At 31.5% G+C, this 25,760-nt stretch overlaps 1 protein-coding gene across 4 annotated transcripts in view; it reads left to right on the plus strand.

The window, feature by feature from the left end:
• The window catches only part of LOC139510100 (neuronal calcium sensor 1-like), a 65,274-nt gene extending 40,622 nt beyond the window's left edge, over positions 1 to 24,652 (plus strand). For all 4 annotated transcript variants that reach the window (XM_071296351.1, XM_071296353.1, XM_071296354.1 and 1 more), the window contains 4 exons: positions 11,384 to 11,473; positions 12,367 to 12,445; positions 19,689 to 19,855; positions 22,153 to 24,652. In XM_071296351.1, coding sequence (XP_071152452.1) covers positions 11,384 to 11,473; positions 12,367 to 12,445; positions 19,689 to 19,855; positions 22,153 to 22,245 — 429 coding nt within the window. In that variant the 3' untranslated portion in view covers positions 22,246 to 24,652. The remainder of the gene's footprint in view (positions 1 to 11,383; positions 11,474 to 12,366; positions 12,446 to 19,688; positions 19,856 to 22,152) is intronic.
• The last annotated feature ends 1,108 nt before the right edge of the window (positions 24,653 to 25,760 follow it).

The raw sequence follows: 25,760 nt of genomic DNA on the forward strand, positions 1-25,760 counted from the left end.
TCCGCCCCTGATTAATTCTTTGATTGTAAAAAAATAATTTTGGAGAATGATTCTGGAATAGAATAATAATGTCCTCGCAGTAGCTGTTGTTTGATCTAATCTGTATTACAATATAGAGAAAAATTGAATAGTATATATATCAGAGATGATTTCGATTCATAATATATGTTTTTTCTAAATCCAGGTCTATTTCAGTCATCAAGGTACAATTTATACACAATGCGACACTTTTTTTCTGCTTCAATGATATGACTGAAAGTAAACAATTAGGTCACAGTAACCGACAGTAAACAATTAGGTCACAGTAACCTTCTTGTAATAGCTAAGTAAATAGTTTTTAGTATTGTCAAATAATTAGAATTTTTATTTGTTTCTCAAAAATTGATTTGTTTGACTATACACATATGAACAATTAAAAACTAGTTTGGAATTAAAGCTTGTTTTAAAATGAAAAAGTTTGTCAACACAAATAATAACCAAAACAAGTTTGGGTACAATAGATTAATGAAACATGTCCTTTTTTGAAAAATGTGTATGTACAAACGCTGCTCTTTATATTTAGATGTTTGAAAAGTATTTGAAATACAAATACAATTGGAAGTTAAAAAAAATAAATCTTCAGTTAATAATTTTTGCCTTGTTTGTAAAAGATTTTGCTCTTTTTTTAACATGTCACTCCATCATAATGGAACATTTCTTTTAATGGATTGTTTCTTTTGAGCAGAAATTTTCTGACAATTTGATCTAGTAATTTTAGAGAAGGAAAATTTTGACGTCTTACTAAACTCTTAAAAACACTTGTATAGGTTTATTTGAAGGCTTCAATTTTCTATTGAACCTACTGTTGATTTTTGGTAGAAAGACATCAATAAATTTTATTTTGTCAGTAGAAATGATTTATTTTGTTTGAAACACTTTATGTCTAATCCTTAGGATTTCACTTCCATTAAATGGAGAGCTTTAAAATAGGAAACCAAATTAACACCAAAATAGATTTTTAGAGAATTTGTTTAAGAAGAGAAATTTTTGTTTGGTGAATGTAATCCTTGTTTTCAATATATTCAACCTGTTTCATTTGATTTTGATGATATAGGAGTTTTTGATTGGACTTATTAAAACTACAGCCATATTCAAAAATTTAAATAATGCTGAAAAGGCAAAAAATTGTAAATTAGTTTTAAGCTTTAAATCTGTTCTATTGGTAAATTGATCTTATTTGATTTAATTTTAACAATTAAATATTTTAATATCATAGAAATCTGATCTTATAGGCACAGGGCGATGTATTCAAGATTTAGTTGACCTGGGTCAGATGTTCAAAGTTAATGACGAGACTATTTTAATCAACTTTGTTAAATCTTTCTGTAATGGATTAAGAGATCAGTTATCTTTATACAGGGTTTCATTCCTGATTGACAAGGTGGACTGTTCCTAAAGTCATTTCTGTTCCTAAGGATTAGCCCTAAGAACTTTGTGGTTAATAAAGGTTTGGAATATTTTAACTCCCAAAGTACATGGTATTTCACAAATTAAAAAAAAATGTGATTTCAAAGAATGTGCAGGAATATAAACTGTGATTTTGAAGAATGGAAAAAATATTTGGAAAAAAATCTAGTTAATTAAGCATGATTGATAGATTATTAAGGATTAACAGAGAACTGTGAATGCCACTGAACATTAAACAAGCGACAATCAATCAATCAATATAACTGTGAACAGGTGTTGGACATCAAAGCTTTGAAACTTTTAATTAAGCAAATTTATATTCATAGTTTTGTGTTTAGCATTTAAACAACTTTAACAAACTGACAAATGGATATCTTTCAAATATTAACAGTTTGACAGATTTAAATAATTTTAATTTATTGTTTGATTTTAAAAGTTTACCTGCGACCATTAATGGTCAGAAACTAACTGAATTAAATTTGTTTATACAAATTTAACAGTTTGGACCATTCGTAAATTTTCATTGGACGTGACAACCATACCTTTATTGGGTTGTTTATAAAAGATTTTTAAAAGTGGTTTTGGACCATAATTCTTTCTTAGTCAATATAGTATGGAAAACATTAAGACACGCTGTTATGTAATATAAACTGGAATTATGTTGAAATTAGTTATATCCTAATTGACTTAAAACATTTATTATTGATAAACTTGTACAATTGCAAATATAAGTGCTTTTGTAAAAAAATTGGATTACATTCTTAAACCACAAAAGGATAATAAGGATAAAAAGATATTTATAAGTTAATAATTCTCACAGGAATTATAAAGAAAGGAAATTAAAACTGTTTGTGACTGTGGATTAAGATTATAGAATAGTTTTGAAGGAAATTATATAAAGATTTATAATGTCATACCCACACCCGTCACATTCTGGGCCGAAACAGGGCCGTTACGTGGATTCCGATTTGATTGAACTTAGTAGTAGTGCTCCGTCTTCTGAGATTGAGACAGTTCCTTTAAATGATCTGCATGGAAGGCCAAAGCAACTAACAGCAAGAAGCAACAGAACAGAAGATAGTAGAACTTCATCTAAACTGGAAGACAACTTGCAAGTGACAGAAAAGTTATATATTTTCGGTGCCAAATTAGACAATTTTCGCACAGTTGGTCCTTGGCACCATGTGGACGGGAAGTATTTAAACAAACAAGCGAATAGACTGGCTACTCCTACACTTAGACCATGCAGTCGAGGTCATAGTGTTGGGGCTAAATATTCTGAGGACAACCAGTATTATTCTTACGCAATGAGCCGACCGGATACAGGATATAGTAGTTCAACGACTAATGGTGAAAACTACAGCAGATCTACAGCATTGTCAGGAAGGAGTTCTGGTGCTCCAAGAAAGTTTGTTAAAAATGGCGGGGATTATGGATATGATAGCTGGAGCACAACACCAACAGATCCAGGTCAAAGTTTGAAATCTTTTGATGTAGATGGTATAGTCAAGCGTATGACAAGACCTACAGTGTCAAGTAGAGGAGGGGTTGATATAGCAGAGAGATTTGAAAATAAGGATTATGTTTATGGATCGTTACAAGTAAAGTCTACCGATTTAGACAAAATTGTGTCGCGTGTGACAAAACCAACAGTGGCCAGCACAGGGGGCGCTGGAGTTCAGAGGAAATATACAGACTTTGTTTATGGGGATAAAACTGTTTCAAAAACAGAATTTTCAAACATAATCAGTCGTTTAACCAAGCCAACAGTTGCAAGTGAAGGAGGGGCACCAATTGCAAAGAATCCGTTCATTTACAAAACTCCTCCAATTACTAAGACTAATCCAAAGATTCCAAACTTGGAAAAGAAACAGCAACGTTTAATGAAAACACGGAAGGTGTCCGCAAGTGAGATGCGAGAAATTGTTGAACGATTGAATAGATTGACTCCTGCATACAAGGCAAAATATTCTAAAAATCCCCATGTATGGGTGGATGATGCGTGCTATGGACCTGCTTTCAATCAACAAATTGCTGCTGCATAAACATTGTCAAAACTAGAAGTTTTAAACTGAACTATTATGTATAATCATTTCTACTAAAAAAATCACTTAAACAAATTTGAGACTTATATGTATTTTATTTAAGTAAAGTTGGTTTTGGTTAGGCATATTTATTTGAGATTTATTTATGTCATTGTGACATGGTATAGTATATACAATACCAAATTTATACTTGGTTAATCCTTCATTTCTCAGATTATAGTTTATAAGGGATTTGAAAAATTATATATTTGGTTTCAAGATTTTTATCTCATATGATGAGATGTGTGGTATGATTGCCAATGAGACACTATAATCCACTAACTCAAAAGTTAAAATGAAGTGGACTCAGTCAAGTTTTTATTAAATTCCTTCAGTCTTTTGAACTGATTGAAAATACTATGCAATTTACAATCAATAATTAATTGACAAATAATAAATAATCTTATAAATCAAAAGAAAGAAAAATCTCAATTCCTTTGTTCTACTCACTGGGGTTGGATACTATTTTATCTCTATTCTGTGTAATATATAATAAAATGGTACAATATAAATTTAAATATATAAATCATCTGTTAAAATGAAGAAGAAAAACTATTTTCCATTTTCCATTTATTTTGAAATGGACAGAAATTAATTAATTTATTTGATAGGTATTTTTAGAGATTTTGATTGAAAGTTATTTTATTAGATATATTACATCACTTATTAAATTCATTCATGATATATTCTAAAGATGGAAGTTTTATGAAGCATTTGTTACTATATAATTGTTTCATTGATTTAATCCGATTACTAATTTACATTTTGGTTGTCAAATTATGTTAGATAAAATTTCCTGACTGAAGGAACTGCTCCTATTTTAAGTCTACTTTAGGATTGACGGACTAAACAGGATACATGCATTTTTTACGTAGACAATATTTAAGGATTGTATAATGTTTTTATATTGAAAGGTAACAATTAAGATTGATAAAGTTTTAAATCTAAATGATTTTTATCGTTCTGACAGATTAATAATCAGATAGATTTAAATTTGTACAATAAGAACAATAAAATTCTTTTAAATGTAAACATATTTGAAAATAAAGGTAAAAACAAGCCCTAATTCCTTTACTGAAACAATTTTGAAATAAACAAACAATTTAAACTGAGCCCAGCTGTAGTTATGATTATTGAATGATGCAAGAATTATATAACATTAACAAAGCAGTCATTTAAAAAATTTAATCATTTTTTGGTCGCGTGCAGTCCAGTATTGTTTATAAATTGCAAAAGAACTGTACCATAGTGGAAGGACAAAGAATATATATAATTTTGTTTAAAAGACACCTTTTAGTTTTTGGCAACACTTATTAGATCTTGTGAATGATAAACACCTGTCTTCATCTTTCATAAAACTGTTTCTTAATGTTCATCATGTCAGTGTCTACTAGCTGGGCCAGTTGGAACAAACTTTGGTTTGAAATAGAAGGCTATAAAGGGTAAAGGGTCAATTAGACCCAAACAACAACACAAAACAGCAAAAGACTTCTAGTCAGTGGCGGATTCAGAACTTTTCATAAGGGGGGCCAATATGTTATCATTTCCTAGATACATTTTCAGATCAGTTTTCCAATGAATCCCACAAACAATAACAACAAAATAATTTCTGTTGATTACTGGGCTTTTGAAAACAAAATGCCATAGAACACTGAAAACAGCCCTCCAAAACCAATGGAGTAGCTTATATTGCAAACCTATAACATTGAGTCCCAGAATCTTCTGTATGTACAAACAAAAAAAGATTTCTCATAAATGAATTCTTCACCATTTGTCATTTTGAGCTTTTATAGCTTACTATGTGTGTTTGGACTGTTTTGCTCATTGTTGAAGGGTGTACAGTGGTCTACAATGCTTACTTCAGTATAATTTGGTATCTGGTGGAGATTTGTCTCACTGGCAATCATAACACATCTTATTTCTATAAAGCATTAACATTAACATTTATACTTTTGAAAGCTGAGTTCACAAAATATACCATCTGAAAATGAAATACCCATGAAAAAGCCCCCCCCCCCCCATCCACTTTTCTTGCAAACTATTGAACATACCATCCATGACTTAAAAGATCTTTTGTAACATTTTCATTCACTAATTGACTCAGTGTGAGGGATTTGTATTAGCTGTGTAACACAGGAGATTAAATTCCATGGGGTATTACTAATACAGAGTACTTTCATGAGCATTTAACTCTGTCCATAGCCAGTGATTAATGAGTAGTTAATACAGGTACATAATCCACCAATTCTCAGTTGAAACTGTCAGTTTCTATACCACATTAATGGCTGCTTTGTTTTCTGTAGGTTGGGAATTATTCACAATGATATTTTATTGTCTCCATGTAATGCACTCGTAATAGCGAAAAATGGATTTTAAATGCTGTCGATGTCAATTATTCCTGCCTACTTTTCACATTTGACAGTCATTCTGCATTTATGTGAAATGGTTACATGAAATTGACTTGCATTTATTACTGTTTGTCTGGTTAAACATTTTGAATTAGATAAATCAGTTCAAAATTTGACTCTAGAGAATATATGTTGAATTTATATATTGGAGAAGTAAGTACATTGACCCTTCTAAGCCACTGGTTTAGGAGAGAAAACTTTTATTTTATACTTTAAAATGGAAGATTAATGTGAATCTTTTAAAAAACAAGTTGTTGTTCACATTATGATGAATATATAATGATCAATATTAATTGATTCTTCTATTCTCATTTAATGCCTTAATCGGTATAAATCAACAACAATCAACTCAGTGGTTCTCATTAAGAACAAAATTCCATTGATTACAGTATAGGTTTGGTTACTAAAACAAAAAACACCCATCAAATGCATACATCATAAAATGTAATTAGGTAACGTACTTGAATCAATCACTCAAACTCATAATCATCTTACTTTGATGCATCATTTTAAAAACACACCTCAATATTTAGGGGACTTAAAATGATGGATAAGTTTATTATTAGTAAGACTATTCAGAATGGATCACTTTTATATAAAAAAAATAAGGAGATGTGGTATGATTGGCAATGAGAAAGTTATCTACCAGAGTTCATGAATTGTGAATGTAAGACCATTATTACCTTGCGTTGTTAATTGATAACAGGGTCTAATCTAAATTAATGGTAGAAATTTACAGAGTAAATCATCCTTTTAAAGTAAAATCTTGAAGTTTTCAAGCTTCACAACAAGACTCAGATATACTTATAGATATAGATAACTATATATACAAACAATTAAATGTCATATTTATGATTATTAGAAATGATTAAAGCTCTTATTTGGGTAAATTCCTGAAAGGTGGGCATATGGAAACATTCTCGTCTAAGGGGGGATTTTGTAGCCCATTCTTGGTAACCAATATATTAAAGACTTTTAAAGCTCGGGTATTTGTAGCATTATATTATGTGCTAATGCACAATGCACATTCTATCCCATGTACATGATGTATGAAAGACTTCAAACTTAGGTACCTGGTATTTGTTGCATTATAATGTGCCAATGCACAATGCATGACATGTCAGTAATAACAAATGCTGGTTTGAAGTCTACCTCAGTGCTTATCTAGTAAAAATCAGACATTAATTTAGAATTTTATCTTCCTGAATATGCATGTAATATTTCCTGCTGACTGTTAAACATGGCATTTTAATATTTCCTGATGACTGTTAAACATGGCATTTTAGATAGATTTTATGGTAAATTGTTATAACTGTGTTCAGCAAGGTTATATTACTGTTCTGTTGATGAAACATGAGATGAAATTGCAGTGTAAATTATTCTTTTATTTAATTGAGGTGAATTTAGAATTCTTTAAATATTATCCTGAGATTGTTCCAATATTATTGATCCATGGGCTTGAACACATATTGTAAATATCTAAATCAATGAAGATTGTTTGATGTTTTATTTGAACTCAAATGCCAGTTAATTTGTGTGTTTACTTTCATCTTTATTTTCACATCTATTCAGGCAAAAGATATTTGACCAGCCTATATAAAAGAGAAGATTGTGTCTTGATGGCCAGCAGTTAATAAATAACTAAAACAAATTGTGTCTGCTCAATAAATGGAAAACAAAAAAGAAGATTGGGTTTCTTTTGATAATTAAGTCATATATATATTAACCTTCATGTCACAAATTCTATACATCTTATTGTCGAGCCTGCAACTTTTGTTGCAGAAAGCTCCACATAGGGATAGTGTTCCGGCGGTGTTAGCTAACTTCTTAAAAGGTTTATATTTTTGAAGGTGAAAGACCTGGATGCTTCATACTTTGTATATAGATGCCTCATGTTACGAAGTTTCCGTCAGTCGCATGTCCAATGTCCTTGACCTCATTTTCATTTTGCAAGGTCCTCATGCCCGTCAGACAGTTTTCACTTGACCTCGACCTCATTTCATGGATCAGTGAACAAGGTTAAGTTTTGGTGGTCAAGTCCATATCTCAGATACTATAATCAATAGGGCTAGTATATTTGGTGTATAGAAGGACTGGAAGGTGTACATGTCCAACTGGCAGGTGTCATCTGACCTTGACCTCATTTTCATGGTTCATTGGTTATAGTTAAGTTTTTGTGTTTTGGTCTGTTTTTCTCATACTTTATGCAATAGGTCTACTATATTTGTTGTATGGAATGATTGTAAGGTGTACATGTCTAGCGGGCAGATGTCATCTGACCTTGACCTCATTTTCATGGTTCAGTGGTCAAAGTTAAGTTTTTAAGTTTTGGTCTTTTTATCTAATATTATATGCCAAAGGTCAACTATATTTGGTGTATGGAAATATATTATGATCTATATATCAGTCCCGCAGGTTTTATTTGACCATGACCTCAATTGCACGGTTCATTGCAGTGTTAAGTTTTTGTGTTTTGGTCTATTTTTCTTAAACTATAAGTAGTAGGTCAACTATATTTGTTGTATGGAAGATTTGTTAGCTGTACATATCTGCCTGGCATGGTTCATCGGACCTTGACCTCATTTTTATGGTTCATTGGTCTTTGTTTAGCTATCTTGGTTAATGTTAAGTTTATGTGACAGTTGTAATAAAGCTTTATACTTAGGACTATCAACATAATATCAATGATTAGTAAAGAAGGCGAGACATTTCAGTGTGTGCACTCTTGTTGTAAATTCTATGGAAGTCATTACCAGTTGGTTGACCAATATGAAATATCTGATTCACAGATGACGACTGATTTGTTCCTATTGTTGTAACCACAATACTGTCTTCTGTTCCCTGGATGAGTGGACAGAATAAGACTTGTCACCAAGATTGTACTCACAGAGGCAACACAACGGGTGCCACATGTGGAGCAGGATCTGCTAACCCTTCAGGAGCACCTGGTGTGGTTCATGCTGGTCAGTCAGTTGGCTATGATGTCTTTTGTTTACTGATGTTTTTTTTTTTCTCTATTTATATTTTTGCTATAGCGTTGTCAGTCGTCTTACGAGTTTGAATACCCCATTGGTACCTTTCTTCTCTCTTCTACACTTTGTTTCCTTTTATTTGGTTATTTGCAGTTTTCTCATTCTCTGAACCCAATGGTTCTGTATTTACATAAGAACTATACTACTTGGATTCCAAATAAACAATTTATACTACATGCTGTTTACCATGTTTACAAATAGTATATATAATTATACTGTACTAAGACTAATGAGTCAGTAAATGTATTGTATAAAAGCTCTTTGCATCTTTTATAAGATTAGTAGGCGTTCTATCATTTTTGGTTAGCCTTTCTGTTTGCAATTAGCAGAAATAGTGGTGTTAATTTATTCAATTAAGGGAAATTTCTTATCATAGAAGATATAGGAAATGGCTTTATGGTTAGAATCCTTAATCAATTTTACAGGAAAATGCACTTTTATACAGACATGGAGTTACAACTAAGTCCACTGTAATTTTTCTGGTCTGTTATTTGCTCATTTACCGTCTCTAGCAAAATGTTTTTGCATCCAACCATTAGATCAAAATTGCTTATTTAACTTAAATGAAATATATGGTAAATAAGAAAAAAAAATCTGTAAGTCTTCAAGACAAAATTATTCATCATTTATCAATGCACAAAATGAGACTTTCAGGTGCACAATAATTAACTAGCATTCATAAATTCTGTAGTGATTTTCCTTCATTCGAGTTTTGTAATCACATTAGTTAGATTTTGCTAGTGGTCAAGGATTTATGCAATAGTAATGTTGTCATTAATTTCTGTAGGTGAGGTCAATAACATTATAGTAAAATGAGAATGTTCTCAACCTACCAGATTTATGCATTTTGATTGGTTGCAAGGATGACAATTAACAGAATTCTAACACAATAAAATAATTGACAAAATTCTTACTAGAAAAATGTACAATCTATATGCTTATGTATTTATATAGACTGTATTAAACCAGCACGGCACGACACAATGTAAGGTCAATACACAGTACTGGTCTTATTCATTCTGACAGCAGTCTTTATATAGACATAATTCTTATCCTAATATCCCCTATAGTCATATGACTTTGTCATGAAAATGGAATGCCATTGAACTTAGCTTTTATTTTCTAGCTGTCAGCTTTATTTTAAACTATTAATTTTACCATCAGTTGATGTTCTTGGGTATAGCTTTTATGTACATTAATTTTTAAGGCTTATAATAAAATTTGATGAAGATACTGGGTGAGGCAGTTGACTATAAATGTTTGTTATGAGGATTTTGCTCAGTCATATGATATCATATAATCTATAGTATTTTTCACAATCAATTACTAGATCAAATATTTTTCATGCAAAGTTCATGAACTTTAAATTATTAATATTGAAATTTTCATATCTATAATTCGGTCATAAACACTCTTTTGGCAGTCATATTAAAGGTGCGTTTGATTTGTTATCGTTCCTATATTTTATCTTGTTATTGACAAGTATTTGTAGAATTTAATTTGAACTTGTATGGTTAATTAAGAAAAGACATGCGACATAATCTTTAATGTACCTTGAAATCAGATAAAAGGGGCAAGGTTTTAATTTATCTGGTAAATACATGTCTAAATTATCTATGATCGTTTAAATGATGAATTTATAGATAAAAGATGTGTACTGTACCAATTAAATTGTCGATATGAACTGCGACTCTTTTTCATAAAAAAACATACAATCAATTCCAGTCATAAATTATTTTGTTTGAAGTGCTACTGTATATAGTTACTTAAACATATAAGAAGGCATACAGATATTCCAAAAAAGGTTGTCTTAATCAATTTTCATATTTTCATTTGTCGAAAGGTAAATTAGACTGTTGTGTTTGTAAACTGCAGGATTATTGTCTTTTGATTTACCAGAACTAACAGCATTGTTTAAACAAGGTCCCAGCAATATAGATTTAAATTCAAATGTTGAATGCGTGCCAATTGCCTACCTATAATCATACAAATCATTTTCATTCAAAATATTCTATTAAATAAATTGGAATTGTGGTCGTTTTTGACTTAAATATAGATAATAATGAGAATTGATGAATTTTATGCCAAAAAAGGGTTTGAAAAGCTCTTGACCCAGATATTTTGAAGGAAATGAGTATTTTTATTACCAATTTTTAAAAGTTGAAAATTAATTTTTATTGTTTTTGATAGAGTTTGCTCCAACAAAATCTTTTGACACTATAACACAACACTAGAAACCTTGAAACAATAGTTAAATTTAAACTTGTTCTTGACAACAGTTATGTCCCTTGATATTTTTTTCAAATAGCAAAATTCAGGATTCTGATAACTAACTGCAGAGTCCTGTAAAGAAAAAAGTAGTGGAAGAAGCAGAAGAGTTTTGTTTAATAACATACATATTTTTTTATTACAGGAGTTTCAGACAATTTACAAGCAGTTCTTTCCAAATGGTGATCCAAGCAAATTTGCAAACTTTGTATTCAATGTTTTTGATGCAAACAAGGTATGTCTTGATATCATATAATTAGATGGGAAGCAATTACACAGCATCCTACAACCAACAAAATCCATACCAAATAGCATGCTCCCAAAACTGATAAATGTAAAACAATTCAAACAAAAAAACTAACAGCCTGATACTTACAAAACAATAAACAAAAAAACAAAGATGATCAACAACAGTTAAGGACAACCACTTAATTACAGGCTCCTGGCTTTGGCATAACAGAATGTGGCAGAGTTAAATGTGTTTGGGTATGCCACCTTGGGCAAACTTGAGAAAAAATAATAAAAATCAGAGGAAAATGATTGGACTAGTGGGTTGAAACTTGGTATTGTCTGGTTTGTTTCTTCAAAAGAATTACCTATTGTTCTGATAGAAAATAACTCCATATTGGTATACATATAATAAAAAGTTCAAGGCCAATTACCGCTGTGCGAAAGATCAAATATCAATCATTTCACATCCAACTTCCAATGGATTAAGTGTAATAAAAGATGTCATTAACAGTTAAAGTAGAATTTATATTCAGTACAGCCTTAAAAGTATTTCATTTTATTTGTTGATTCTATTCATATTTTTAAATTCTACCAAGCACCTGTTCCCTTACCTAATTCTTCTCTTTTTAACAGATCTAGAACTTTACTTTGTTCATAAAAAAGAATGGCTTAAGTAAAAGTGTCTTTTAGTCTTTGACTACATTTTTTTTGAATTATCATGATTGTATAATTTTTCGGCAAATTTGAAGTAAAAAAGAATCTCGTTTTTCCCCATGGTGAAAAAACGGCTGATTATTTGGACAATAGTATAGCATAACCAATTATACTTATTCATCAATGACAGGTATAACTGATTAAACAATAACAGAATTTACTTCCTATTTATTTACTTTCCAGGATGGTTATATATCATTCAGAGAATTTATTACTGCTTTGTCCATCACATCCAGGGGTTCTTTAGAGGAGAAACTTGACTGTAAGTATCAGATATACTCCTGAGGGCGTTAGTCAGAGGTCCATTAGAGGAGAAACTTGACTAAGTATAAGATATACCTCTGAGGGCATTAGTCAGAGGTTCATTAGAGGAGAAACTTGACTGTAAGTATTAGAAATACTTCTGAGGGCATTAGTCAGAGGTTCATTAGAGGAGAAACTTGACTGTAAGTATTAGATATACTCCTGAGGGTGTTAGTCAGAGGTTCATTAGAGGAAAAACAGACTGTAAGGGTTAGATATACTCTTGAGGTCATTTGCCACAGGTTTGTTAGAGGAAAACATGGCACTAGTCAGATGGGCTGTATTTGATTTACACCATGCCATTGTGGATTGAAAGCAAAATAATTCTGCATCATGAGCCACAATTTATTGTGTAATCTCATTCATTTGTCCATCCGTCCATTGGTCGACGCCATCACATTCATTGGTTCTTTTGTCCATCTAGACTGACTGTCTGAATAACTATTCCTAAAACAGCCACAGGATTTCATCAGACATAATTTAGAATCTAAATAACCTAAATGTATAATATACAATGGGATTAAATACAATAAGTTATTTAAGATTTAAATAATAGATGCAAAATGTATACTTGTATATTATACTTTAAAGGAGATGTCTGAGGCATATGTTAATGAAACAAAACAAAAATATATGAAAGTCATCGCTTTAGGAAGCACTCCACTAAATAGCCTTTTAAAATCTTTTTATGTTCTGTATCTATAGCAGTCTCGTCTTACGTCCTCCTTTGTTATTTGTGAGACATATAAACAATTATAATCTTGATGGTTGATAAGTTGATCTTATGTAAATTACTAGCACCTTCATGGATTCTTTTAGTATTACTTTCCACCACTGTAAAAATCATGATAAAGATGGGAGTACAGTTAAAAGGCCAGGGGTAGACCAGACCTGGGATTAAATGGCCAGGGGTAGACCAGACCAGGAATTAAATGGCCAGGTGTAGACCAGACCTGGAATTAAATGTCCAGGGGTAGACCAGACCTGGAATTGCCATTGTTAGGAAGTAAAATTAAATGTCCAGGGGTAGACCAGACCTGGTAAAGATGGGAGTACAGTTAAATGGCCAGGGGTAGACCAGACCTGGAATTAAATGTCCAGGGGTAGACCAGACCTGGAATTGCCATAATTTTTGTTAGGGAGTACAATTAAATGTCCAGGGGTAGACCAGACCTGGTAAAGATGGGAGTACAATTAAATGTCCAGGGGTAGACCAGACCTGGAATTAAATGTCCAGGGGTAGACCAGACCTGGAATTGCCATTGTTATAGACTTATGTGATCAATCATTTTTGTAAAATTGAGAACAGAAAAGGGTAATGTGTCAAAGAGACAACAACCTGACCAAAGAGCAGATAACAGTCGAAGGCAACCAATAGGTCTTCAATGCAGCAAGAAAATCCAGCACCCAGAGGAGTCCTTCAGCTGGCCCATAAACGAATATGTATACTAGTTCAGTGATAATGGACATCATACTAAACTCTGAAATATGTAAAAGAAACTATAATTAAAAATCATGCAAGACTAACAAAGGCCAGAGGCTCCTGACTTGGGACAGGCTAAAAAATGTGGCAGGGTTAAACATGTTTTTGAGATCTTAACCCTTCCCCTATACCCCTTGTAGACAACCCTTGACATCATAAATTGTAAATTGGAGGAAATTATATTTTTATTAAACTTTCAAGAAAAGGACTTGATTTAATAAATAGAAACTAAACTTATAATGCCAAAGGATCAATGTTTTAATGAATGGAGGTGAAAATGGTTCATTTGCAAAAAACAAATAATTACCTTCATTTATAACATTGCCAAGAAAAACCTTATAGAATAAAATCTATAGTTTTGAATCATAATTATAACTCAAAACAGTACAATATAAAAGAGGCAAACACATGCTAGCACAAGAATGAATTAAAAAAGGGCATATACAATGAAATATTACATCATTTTCATTAGATAATCGACATGAATCATTTTCCATGTTAAAACTTCATTTATTTGCAGCTTGCTCTTTTAGATTAGTTATTATACTGTGATTATACAAGTAAAAATCGTAGCCGACCATTTGTATATGACCACAAAATTAGTTGTCTAACACAATCTGATTGCCAACTCTATAGAAACTAATAACTGTTCCCATTACTACATATTTCATAGAATGGAGTGTGGAAATTTCATTTCCTGGATCCATTATCGGTCAGAAAATTAGATTAGGACACTAATATAACTTCCTAGCCCAGGCAAAAACGGTCTGTATACTCAGGCTAATAGATTTAAGTGTTGATGGATTTAAACATTTTATAGAGGTGGCTCTTTATATCAATAAGACACCTTTAGCATATTTAGAACTTTAATCATGCTTTAAAAAAAAATGTATATATAAATATGATGAAATAAACTTTTACAAAGTCAAGAAAATGTATTGTTGACAGAACTTTTCTACATCTTTGGGAGCGAAAAATGAGAAAAAAGTGGTTTTTTTTGTGACAAATTGACAGGAAGAAAAAAAAACTTAAGTATAAATGAACCTAAAGTAAAAATTAAATAATGAAAAATTTACATTCCCAGAAGAAATCAAAATATTTTGTTTTTTTTGTTATTGATCATTATGAAAATTTATGAAAACAATATATTCTTGTTTTTTACCATCTAATTTGTCATGAAGATGAGTATTGATGAGATCGTGATGGCAAAGTGTCATAAAATCTTCTATTTACACCTGATTACGTTGTCCTTGTTCGTTTCAGCGACCTCATCACTACGATAAAACATCATTATCACCAATGTTTCTCCCCATAATCCTTGCATAGCGTGGAAGATAATTCCTGCTTTAATCAGAAAAAATTAAAAGTCAATCAATAACTTTGTAAAAGTCGTTGATTTCTTGAAGGAATTTGTTTTTATCTTTATAAAAAATATTTTTCTACATCAGCTTACCGATAATAAATATTTGTTGCCATAGGATTATAATCTTATATTACGCATATTTGCTGTATTTTAATGATTGGTATAAAAAGAATTATACAAACAGCAGAAGGTTGTACTTTTCTTACATTGTTGGTTACTCCTGATTAAACTCGCCATTTGATATTTTGTAAATTGACCTTAGTGGACAAATTTCTAATTAATGTTCAGATGATGAATTTAGAGAAGTTAAAATTTGAGAAATATACTAAAATGAAGTAGTTTTGATCTATAACCCTGATAGTGATATTATCTTATAGAATGACATTCATTTCTTGTAAAGTCTAATGGTGACATCTAGTTTAAATGATTGAGTGTTTAGTATATGATCATTATAAATGTTGTTTCAGCATGAAGGCATTGTTCTATTGATTTATAATGTGCATCATTAGAAGTCTTCGGCTGGATTGTCTTTTAAGAGCCTTCAATGTTTCACTTTTAATGGCAGATGGAATGGATCAAACTTTTTACCACAAAACACAGATCAAATTTGAATTTTGGTGGTGTCACTTTTACTGTTCTAGAGTTATGGCTCTTTGCAAATGGAAAAATTACTCTCAAATTTTCTGTTCTCTAAGGTTTGCCTCAATCATAACATGAAAACTTATACACAATACATATTACGGTAAAAATCAGATCAAGCGTCACTTTATCGTTCTTCAGTTATGTCCCTTTATAACTTAATATAATATGCAACAGGGGCATCAACTGTGTCCCCGACAGATGGACACATTCCCCATTTATTTCTGTATTTTTGTATTGTCAAATTTGATTTGCCTTATGTTATACATTTTTAATCTGTCATTTAAAAACAGATTGAAGGAGAGAATTCCTCCTAATTATATGTTTATGCTGTCTTTAATCTATAATAAATATCAGTGCATAGTACAAATAACTTCTCCCCTGCCCCTTAAATTAAAGCAAACAAGCTAAATACAAATTAAATATAAGTATAAAAGAAGAGAAGAGAAGAGAAAGGATAAGGGGTATTGATATAACACAAAATCAGTATATACACAGCAAAAAAACACAAGAAAGAAAAGGAACAGCTCTTGTATTGCTGTCAAAGTCACATTGAAGTGCCTGAGTTAACCTTTGGCCTTGAGTAAAATGTTGTTCTTTTGTACCAAAATGACTGACAATATACGTATGAAGGACCATGGATAATCATTATCTATATGACCATTTTCCTTAAGCAGTTTCAATGACTTTGACTTATGACGTTTAAATCACAAAGATTAAGGCAAAAATTTAAATAGCAATAAATATGATTTTAAGGAATTTTCAGTTTTCACTTCATTTCATTTTTAGCTCTATGCCATCACTTGGTGTCCGTCATCGTCCGTCGTCTGTCGTCGTAATCTATTTCAAGAATCTTCTCCTCTAAAACTACTGGGCCAAATACTTTCAAACTTTAATTGAATGTTCCTTAGGGTATCTAATTTATAAATTGTATCCGAAGTTTTGATCTATCAACAAACATGGTCGCCATTGCTAAAAATAGAACATAGGGGTCAAATGCAGTTTTTGGCTTATAACTCAAAAACCAAAGCATTTAGAGCAAATCTGACAGGGGTAATATTGTTTATCAGGTCAAGATCTATCTGCCCTGAAATTTTCAGATGAATCAGACTACCCGTTGTTGGGTTGCTGCCCCTGAATTGGTAATTTTAAGGAAATTTTGCTGTTTTTGGTTATTATCTTGAATATTATTATAGATAGAGATAAACTGTAAACAGGAATAATGTTCAGCAAAGTAAGATTTACAAATAAGTCAACATGACGGAAATGGTCAGTTGACCCCTTTAGGAGTTATTGCCCTTTATAGTCAATTTTTAACCATTTTTCGTAAATCTTAGTAATCTTTTACAAAAATCTTCTCCTCTGAAACTACTGGGCCAAATACTTCCAAACTTTAATTGAATGTTTCTTAGGGTATCTAGTTTGTAAATTGTATCCGAAGTTATGATCTATCAACAGACATGGTCGCCATTGCTAAAAATAGAACATAGGGGTCAAATGCAGTTTTTGGCTTATAACTCAAAAACCAAAGCATTTAGAGCAAATCTGACATGGGGTAGTATTGTTTATCAGATCAAGATCTATCTGCCCTGAAATTTTCAGATGAATCATACAACCTGTTGTTGGGTTGCTGCCCCTGAATTGGTAATTTTAAGGAAATTTTGCTGTTTTTGGTTATTATCTTGAATATTATTATAGATAGAGATAAACTGTAAACAGAAATAATGTTCAGCAAAGTAAGATTTACAAATAAGTCAACATGACGGAAATGGTCAGTTGACCCCTTTAGGAGTTATTGCCCTTTATAGTCAATTTTTAACCATTTTTCGTAAATCTTAGTAATCTTTTACAAAAATCTTCTCCTCTGAAACTACTGGGCCAAATACTTCCAAACTTTAACTGAATGTTCCTTAGGGTATGTAGTTTGTAAATTGTATCCAAAGTTATGATCTATTAACAAACATGGTCGCCATTGCTAAAAATAGAACATAGGGGTCAAATGCAGTTTTTGGCTTATAACTCAAAAACCAAAGCATTTAGAGCAAATCTGACGTCGGGTAATATTGTTTATCAGGTCAAGATCTATCTGCCCTGAAATTTTCAGATGAATCAGACAACCTGTTGTTGGGTTGCTGCCCCTGAATTGATAATTTTAAGGAAATTTTGCTGTTTTTGTTTATTATCTTGAATATAATTATAGATAGAAATAAACTGTAAACAGCAATAATGTTCAGCAAAGTAAGATCTTCAAGTAAGTCAATTTGACCAAAATTGTCAATTGACCCCTTAAGGAGTTATTGCCCTTTAAAGACTTTTTTCACAATTTGTTCATCATGTTGACTTACTTTAAAAAATCTTCTCCTTTGAAACTGCTGTATCAATTTCAGCCAAACTTAGGCTAAATGAGTTTCAGAGTATTTAGTATAAATTTTATATTTTATTTCCTTGTATGTCAAGAAACATAGCTCCTATGGCTAAAATAGAACATAGGAGAAAATGATTATTTTTTTTGGCTTTTGAAGAAAATAAGACGATCCAAAAAACATTTAAATAAATTGAAAAGCCAAAATAATCATTGATGAGAGATTTAACCAAAAGAATTAAGGTGAGCGATTCAGGCTCTTGAGAGCCTCTTGTTTTTATTGCATCAAATCAAAAAAAATTACGAGACATGAATTTAAAACAAAATCTATTTACTTTGACTCAAACAATTATGTTTGCAGTTTTTTCTCTTTTCAAAAATGATTTAAAAAATAAACAAAAAAACAAAACGAATGTTATTTGTATCAAATGTATTACACAGCACAATTCTTTGGTCTGTTTTTTTTTAAGAAGGAAATGTTACCAATTGCACTCTGTTTGAAATCTCAAAAGATGCTATTTATATGTTTATATTGACTATGTCATTATAACAGATATTTAGCCACTGGTAAAATTATGTACATCTTAAAACACAATTAAGGTACAGACATTTCATAATAGATTTTTCTTCCAAGTCAAACAGAAAATATAATTGACTGCCTCAGGACTGCCTCAGGACTCAACAGAGATTTCCAGCCTGATACACTGTATGCTTTGTTCTACAGATTTCTTGATTTTTCTTCTCAAGAAAATAGACATCATTATTTTTGTAGTCAGATGAATTTGGGCGTATTTTTCTATGAAATATGTCTAACATGGTTTTAAGTGTTTCTATTCTTAAGCCAAGTATGAAGAACAAAAAGCAAACATATTTAATAGAGTGATGTAGATTTGAATTAAAAAAAATGCATTTTCAGGACGAGAACATGTTAGTTATATATGATATGAATATTAACCCTGATTTGTACTTGACTAACACACTGATTTTTGATATACTAGTTCACAAGGTAATAGTCTGTTAAGGTAGACATATCATCCTACCCAGACACATTATTGTTACTCTGATCTGACTAGTCTTTATCCTTACCTCTTAATCCTGTTTGCTAAGAGAGGCAGCAAATACCTATTTAACAGTCTTTAGTTTGAATTAGACTGAGGCAAACATGCTACCATAAGGCCACAGAGGTGGTAATGAATTAAGAAGATGTGGTCGTGGAGTATATGAGACAGCAATCCAACAACAAAAATGATCAAAAAGATTTAGAGGGCAACAATACATGTCAATTATTTAAAAGTTGTCTTATTTCTTTAAAAGTTGCTAATAGATTAAAACAATAGAGATTGTGTATTTTGTAGGGGCTTTCAGTTTGTATGACCTTGACAATGATGGCTATATTACCAAGGACGAGATGGTCAATATCGTTGATGCTATATATAGTATGGTGGGTAATTTAATAGATCTACCAGAAGAGGAAGACACACCACTGAAACGTGTGGAGAAGATTTTTGCTCAGATGGATGTGGTATGTTACTAGAGTAAAAATAAAACTTTTTGTCATAGCATGTAAATTAAGATGCCAACAAGGGCAATGTAGGAATGGGAAAGGGGTTAGGGGCACACCCTTTAATCATTCAAGAAAGATGTTATACTAAATTCAGGCAACTTTCATCAATGATATCATGATATTTTTCCAACAAAGAATTGATTTATCACATTAGATTTTATTTAAGACTAGTTGAGAAATATTTTCAATAACTTTCTTAAAGACATTTATATATCTAGAACTTTTTTAATAATATCATTTTGAAAACCATAGCCACATTTAGTGACACAATGCGTACAATGTAAGCTTTATAGTAAAAGTTGATTTTTGGTCTCATTCAAGATAAGAGATGCAGAAAAAAGACTTATCTCAAATGTTTGACTGCTTTGGTGGCGCCATCATGTGTTGAGATTTGGATAACATGTTACACAGAGGCAATATATCTCTCTGTTGAAAGTTTATTATTTATAAATAGTAATCTGTTGGCACAATAAGTGTAGCTCTAAAAGCCTACATCAATAATGTTGCCAAATTTTCAATAAATCTGACATAATTCCATTCTCCCGTCTGGTCCATGATTGATTATGGTATATCCCTGACAAGGTTAAATTACTAATGATCCATTACATTAAGTTGTCTAATGATGTACAGACCATTAGAAGATTTCTTTACAGTAATTGTTAGGATTATCATTGTCACGAATAACGTCCTCCGTGTAATCGATGTAATCATGGTAAGGGGGCATCTATAAATTCTGTATTATATATTTATCATAACAAGGTCCAGTTATCAATTATAGACAGTTGCAATTCCATGATATTTTCTTAACGTGTTGTGTTTCACTTATTCTCCTAAGATATCAAAATAAAGAGATATTGTATGATTGCCTCTGAGACAACTATCCTTAGAGACCAAAGACCAATGGACAAAGATGTAAACAATAAAGGTTATCTTTTAAGTTTTCTTTTCTGTTAATGTCTGTACTTGCAACAAAATGGAATATTGTTATGTTTTGACTAGCTTTAATTATCTATACACTATAATTAGATATGTATTTCTTTTAATCATTTGCTATAAAAATGTTATGCTCTCGCCCCTGGGGTGGGGCATTAATAGTTATCAAAGGTACCAGGATTATAAGTTTGTACGCCAGACGCGCGTTTCGTCTACATAAGACTCATCAGTGTCGCTCATATCAAAATATTTATAAAGCCAAACAAGTACAAAGTTGAAGAGCATTGAGGATCCAAAATTCCAAAACGTTGTGCCAAATACGGCTAAGGTAATCTATGCCTGGAATAAGAAAATCCTTAGTTTTTTCAAAAATTTAAAGTTTGGGAAACAGGAAATTTATAAAAATGACCACATTATTGATATCATGTCAACACCGAAGTGTTGACTACTGGGCTTTAAGTCATACCATTGTTCATAACTTCATACATATTTCCCAAAATTTTTCCATTCTTTAACTTTAGTTTGACTCAACCAAATATTATTAAACTTATACTCAACGCTAATTACAACCCAAAACAGATCAAGTTTAATTTTGGATGGCATCACTTTCACTATCTGGAGTTATATTCTTTATACATGGAAAATTGTAGTATTTTTTCTTTTCCATTCTCTAACTTCAATTTGCTTCAACCAAATGTTTTAAAACTTATACACAAGTTGCTTATTACCACAAAACATATATCAAGTTTGAATTTTGGAGAAGTAATTTTTACTGATTGGAGTTATATGAAAAAAAAGATGTATGATTGCCAATGAGACAACTCTCCACAAAACGTGTATCAATTTTGAATTTTGCAGAAGTAGTTTATACTAATTTGAGTTATATAAAAAAGAAGATGTGGTATGATTGCCAATGAGACAATTCTCCACAAAAGACCAAATGACACAGAAATTAACAACTATAGGTCACTGTACGGCCTTCAACAATGAGCAAAGCCCATACCGTATAGTCAGCTATGAAAGGCCCTGAAATGACAAATGACTATTCTCCTTTATAAGAGGAAAACATTGCTGAATTTTCCGTTACCATTCTCTAACTTAACTTTCAATCAGATGGATCTGATGTGTTGATTTTTATGAAATTTAATCACAATTTATCACTATTAATATTTACAATAAAAATGCAGGTCAGAACTTCAAGGTTATTTTTTTCCCGTATTTTATTTTTTAAGTATGAATTAATTCATGTAGAATTTTAGTATAGGAAAGGGGAGACAACTATAAAAAAAATATTACCTTAACTTGTTTGTGTTGCCTTTCAGAATAAAGATGGTAGATTAACTAAAGATGAGTTTAGAGAAGGTTCTAAATCTGATCCTTGGATAGTAGAAGCTTTATCAGCTCCTCACAGATAACAAAGAGTATTCATCAGTGTTATTATGCACCAGCTTGAATTTTCTACAAACATAAGATATTTTGCAGACATTCAATTCAGGATATGAGAATTGATGTTCCTTAATGGTAGCTTGCTTTCAAAGACATGAGACTTTTAGATGAACAGAAATGTATTGTTGATTATTTTTTATGCTATAAAACTGCTGTTTCACCAGGAATGTAAAATGGAGAAAGTTTTGTGTAATCATAGTAAAGTTTGCTTCATCTTTTTACTATTGTAAAATTGGCTTCCAGTTTAGTAAATAGTACAGCTATGTTATATGATAAAAATAGGGTTATACCCAATTTCTTTGGTCTAGTCTACAATAAAAACTTTCAATCTTTTTATGCTCATATGCATTCACTTCTATTAAACATGTGACTCATTCACAACTTCTTAACACCTAACTCATGCACACCTAATAAACACCTAAATCATGCACACCTATTTAACACCTAACTCGTGCACATCTATTGAACACCTAACTCATGCGCATTTATTAAACACCTAAATCATGTATTGAACACCTGACCCATGCACATCTATTGAACACTTGACTCATACACACCTATTGAACACTTGACCCATGCACATCTATTGAACATGTTACTCATGCACATCTTTTGAACCCCTGACTCATGCATGTCTATTAAACATGTATCTTTTTATATCTATTTGACTCATGCACACCTATTGAACACCTAACTCATGCACACCTATTGGACACCTTACTTATGCACATCTATTAAACACCTGACTCATGCACCTCTACCAAACACCTGACTCATGCACCTCTACCAAACACCTAACTCATGCACCTCTACCAAACACCTAACTCATGCACCTCTACCAAACACCTAACTCGTGTATATCTATTGAACACCTAACTCATGTAGCACCTGACTCATGCACATCCATTAAACAAATGACTCTAGCACATCTGTTTATCTGATTCTAATGGGTTAGTCTTGTGTGCTTTATAATTAGAAAATTGAAAATGGAAATTCGGAATGAGTCAAAGAGACAACAACCAAACCTAAGTTCAATTATATGTTTTGGATTTAAGAATGATGCTAATTTTTACTGAACTAGTACACATTTTTGTTTAGGGGCCAGCTTATGTCCGCTTCTGAGTGCAGGATTTTCTCCCTGTATTGAAGACTCCTTAATATCAGCAAAGATTGATTGTACCATGGTTCTTTAATTTGCATAGATTGTATCAAATATGGAAATAAATAAGAACTGTGAAGTGTGAAATATGCAATATTCATATTTTAGTACATTTTAGCTGTTTTACATAATAATAAAAAAAGTTATTCACTCTTCAGGTAGATGTTCACTGATTAAATATATCAAAATTGTCATCTTTCATATCATATATGAGAGTCGTAATGGGGGTACCTTCATGACCAATAACGGCAAAAAATTCTTGCCAAATGACGTTAACAGTAATTTTTGGTTTATGGTGACAAAATGTACTTTTTCTTTTAGACGATAAATGCATCGACTGATTTTGACGAATCCCGTTCATTTTTTTCCAAAAATGTCTGTAACGATAATAATTTGAGATCTCTGACGAATGAGGATAAGCTTATTAAGACGAATCACGGTAAAATTTTAATCAATTTGACGCTTACGGTAACAGCCTGACGTTAAAGGGCATTACTACCCTTATATATAAATGATCATAAATATAAGAAGATTTAGTATGAGTGCCAATGAGACAACTCTCCATCCAAGTCACATTTTGTATAAGTAAACCATTATAGGTCAAATGCTTATTTCATAAGTTTAAATTTTTGCAAGGAGGAAGATATGAGCTTGGAAACTTGACATTGTAGAAAACTTTTTTAGATTTTGTATAAGATTCATGCAAATTTAAGTTTTTTGTGAAATATAAAAACAAATATGAATGACCCAATATTTTCTGAAGGTCATCAAAGCTAGCACCTCCAACATATTTTCAATAAGTTTGTTTTATTCACAAAAACAGTTTTCCCTTTGACATCTGAAGGTATGAAAATTATTAAAAACAATTTATAAAAAAGTAACTAAGTTCAGGTATATTTTTTAATTAAACTTTAAAAATGTTTCAGAATTTTTTTTTCAGTACATAAAAACTACATATCTGTCAATGAGGATAACAATATGGTAGAAAGTTAAAAAGAACTTTCTGTATGTGTATATTTTATGTATGCTTTGAATATATGAATCTGACATATCTCACTCTAAAGTTCCTGATACATTGTATAAATGCAGATGGAGTTCTATATATTATTTCACTTAAAATTGTATGAAATAGTTTATCTGAATCTTAGCATTGTCTTTTGTTCACTGCATATTTTCTATTTAACATATATTATATGTCTAATAAAATTTTTGATCTCTATATTTCTCTCAATACTTTCATCTGCCTTGACAAATTTGGCCAAAAACCTTGTGCTCTGTAACATACAGATACCACAACTAACACTACATTCAGCATGTCAATAGTATACTAAGCCATGATGGTTTAATTCAGGAATGTTAAGCATCTAGTGACAAATATTACAGTGACCCTGTGGAACCTTGACATAAACGACTCTTCATTGATTTAATTTGTATCCTGCATCAGTATTTGTTAATGCACTGCCATCTATGATCATCTATCAAAATTAAAGAAGAAAAAAAGACTGTTGGTAGGGAAAATCTAACAACAAATGAAATTTTAAGTTTTTGCAATTAAATAGTTATCAAAATTGCATAAACATTCAATGTTTTAATATTCTAATGAGAGGTAGATTTGACCAAACAAAAATTAACAAAAAGACAACTAAGTCCACAAACTAATGTATAGAAAACAAGAGAATGGGCAACATAAGTAAACTTTTTACATTTTGAACTTCTTCTAGAGAACCACTGATTGTTCCTTATGAGGTGCTGACCAAGTGTTGTTACTTTGTAGCCGATCCATCATCCAAGATGGCCGCCAGCAGGGGACTTAGTTTAACATAGGTCTCTACGGGAAATGCATACAAATGACTTCTTTAAGAGAACCACAGAATGGAATGAAACCGAACATAGTATGAATATTCCTTATGAGGTGCCGACCAAGTGTTGTTACTTTTTAGTCGATCCATCATCCAAGATGGCCTCCAGGGGGGACTTAGTTTAACATAGGACCCTACAAGAAATGCATACAAATGACTTCTTTTAGAGAACCACTGAATGGAATGAAACCAAACATAGCATGAATGTTCCTAATGAGATGCTTACCAAGTGCTGTTACTTTGTCGCCAATCCAACATCCAAAATGGCCGCCAGTGGGGGGACTTAGTTTAACATAGGACCCTATGGGAAATACAAACAAATTTCTTTCTTTAGAGAACCACTGAATGGAATTAAACCAAACATATAGTATGAATGTTCCTGATGATGATGAGATGCTGAACAAGTGTTGTTACTTCGTAGCCAATCCATCATCCAAGATGGCCGCTAGCAAGGGGCTTAGTTTAA

Source organism: Mytilus edulis, chromosome 2 (assembly GCF_963676685.1).
Source record: "Mytilus edulis chromosome 2, xbMytEdul2.2, whole genome shotgun sequence".
Classification (NCBI taxonomy): Eukaryota; Metazoa; Mollusca; class Bivalvia; order Mytilida; family Mytilidae; genus Mytilus; species Mytilus edulis.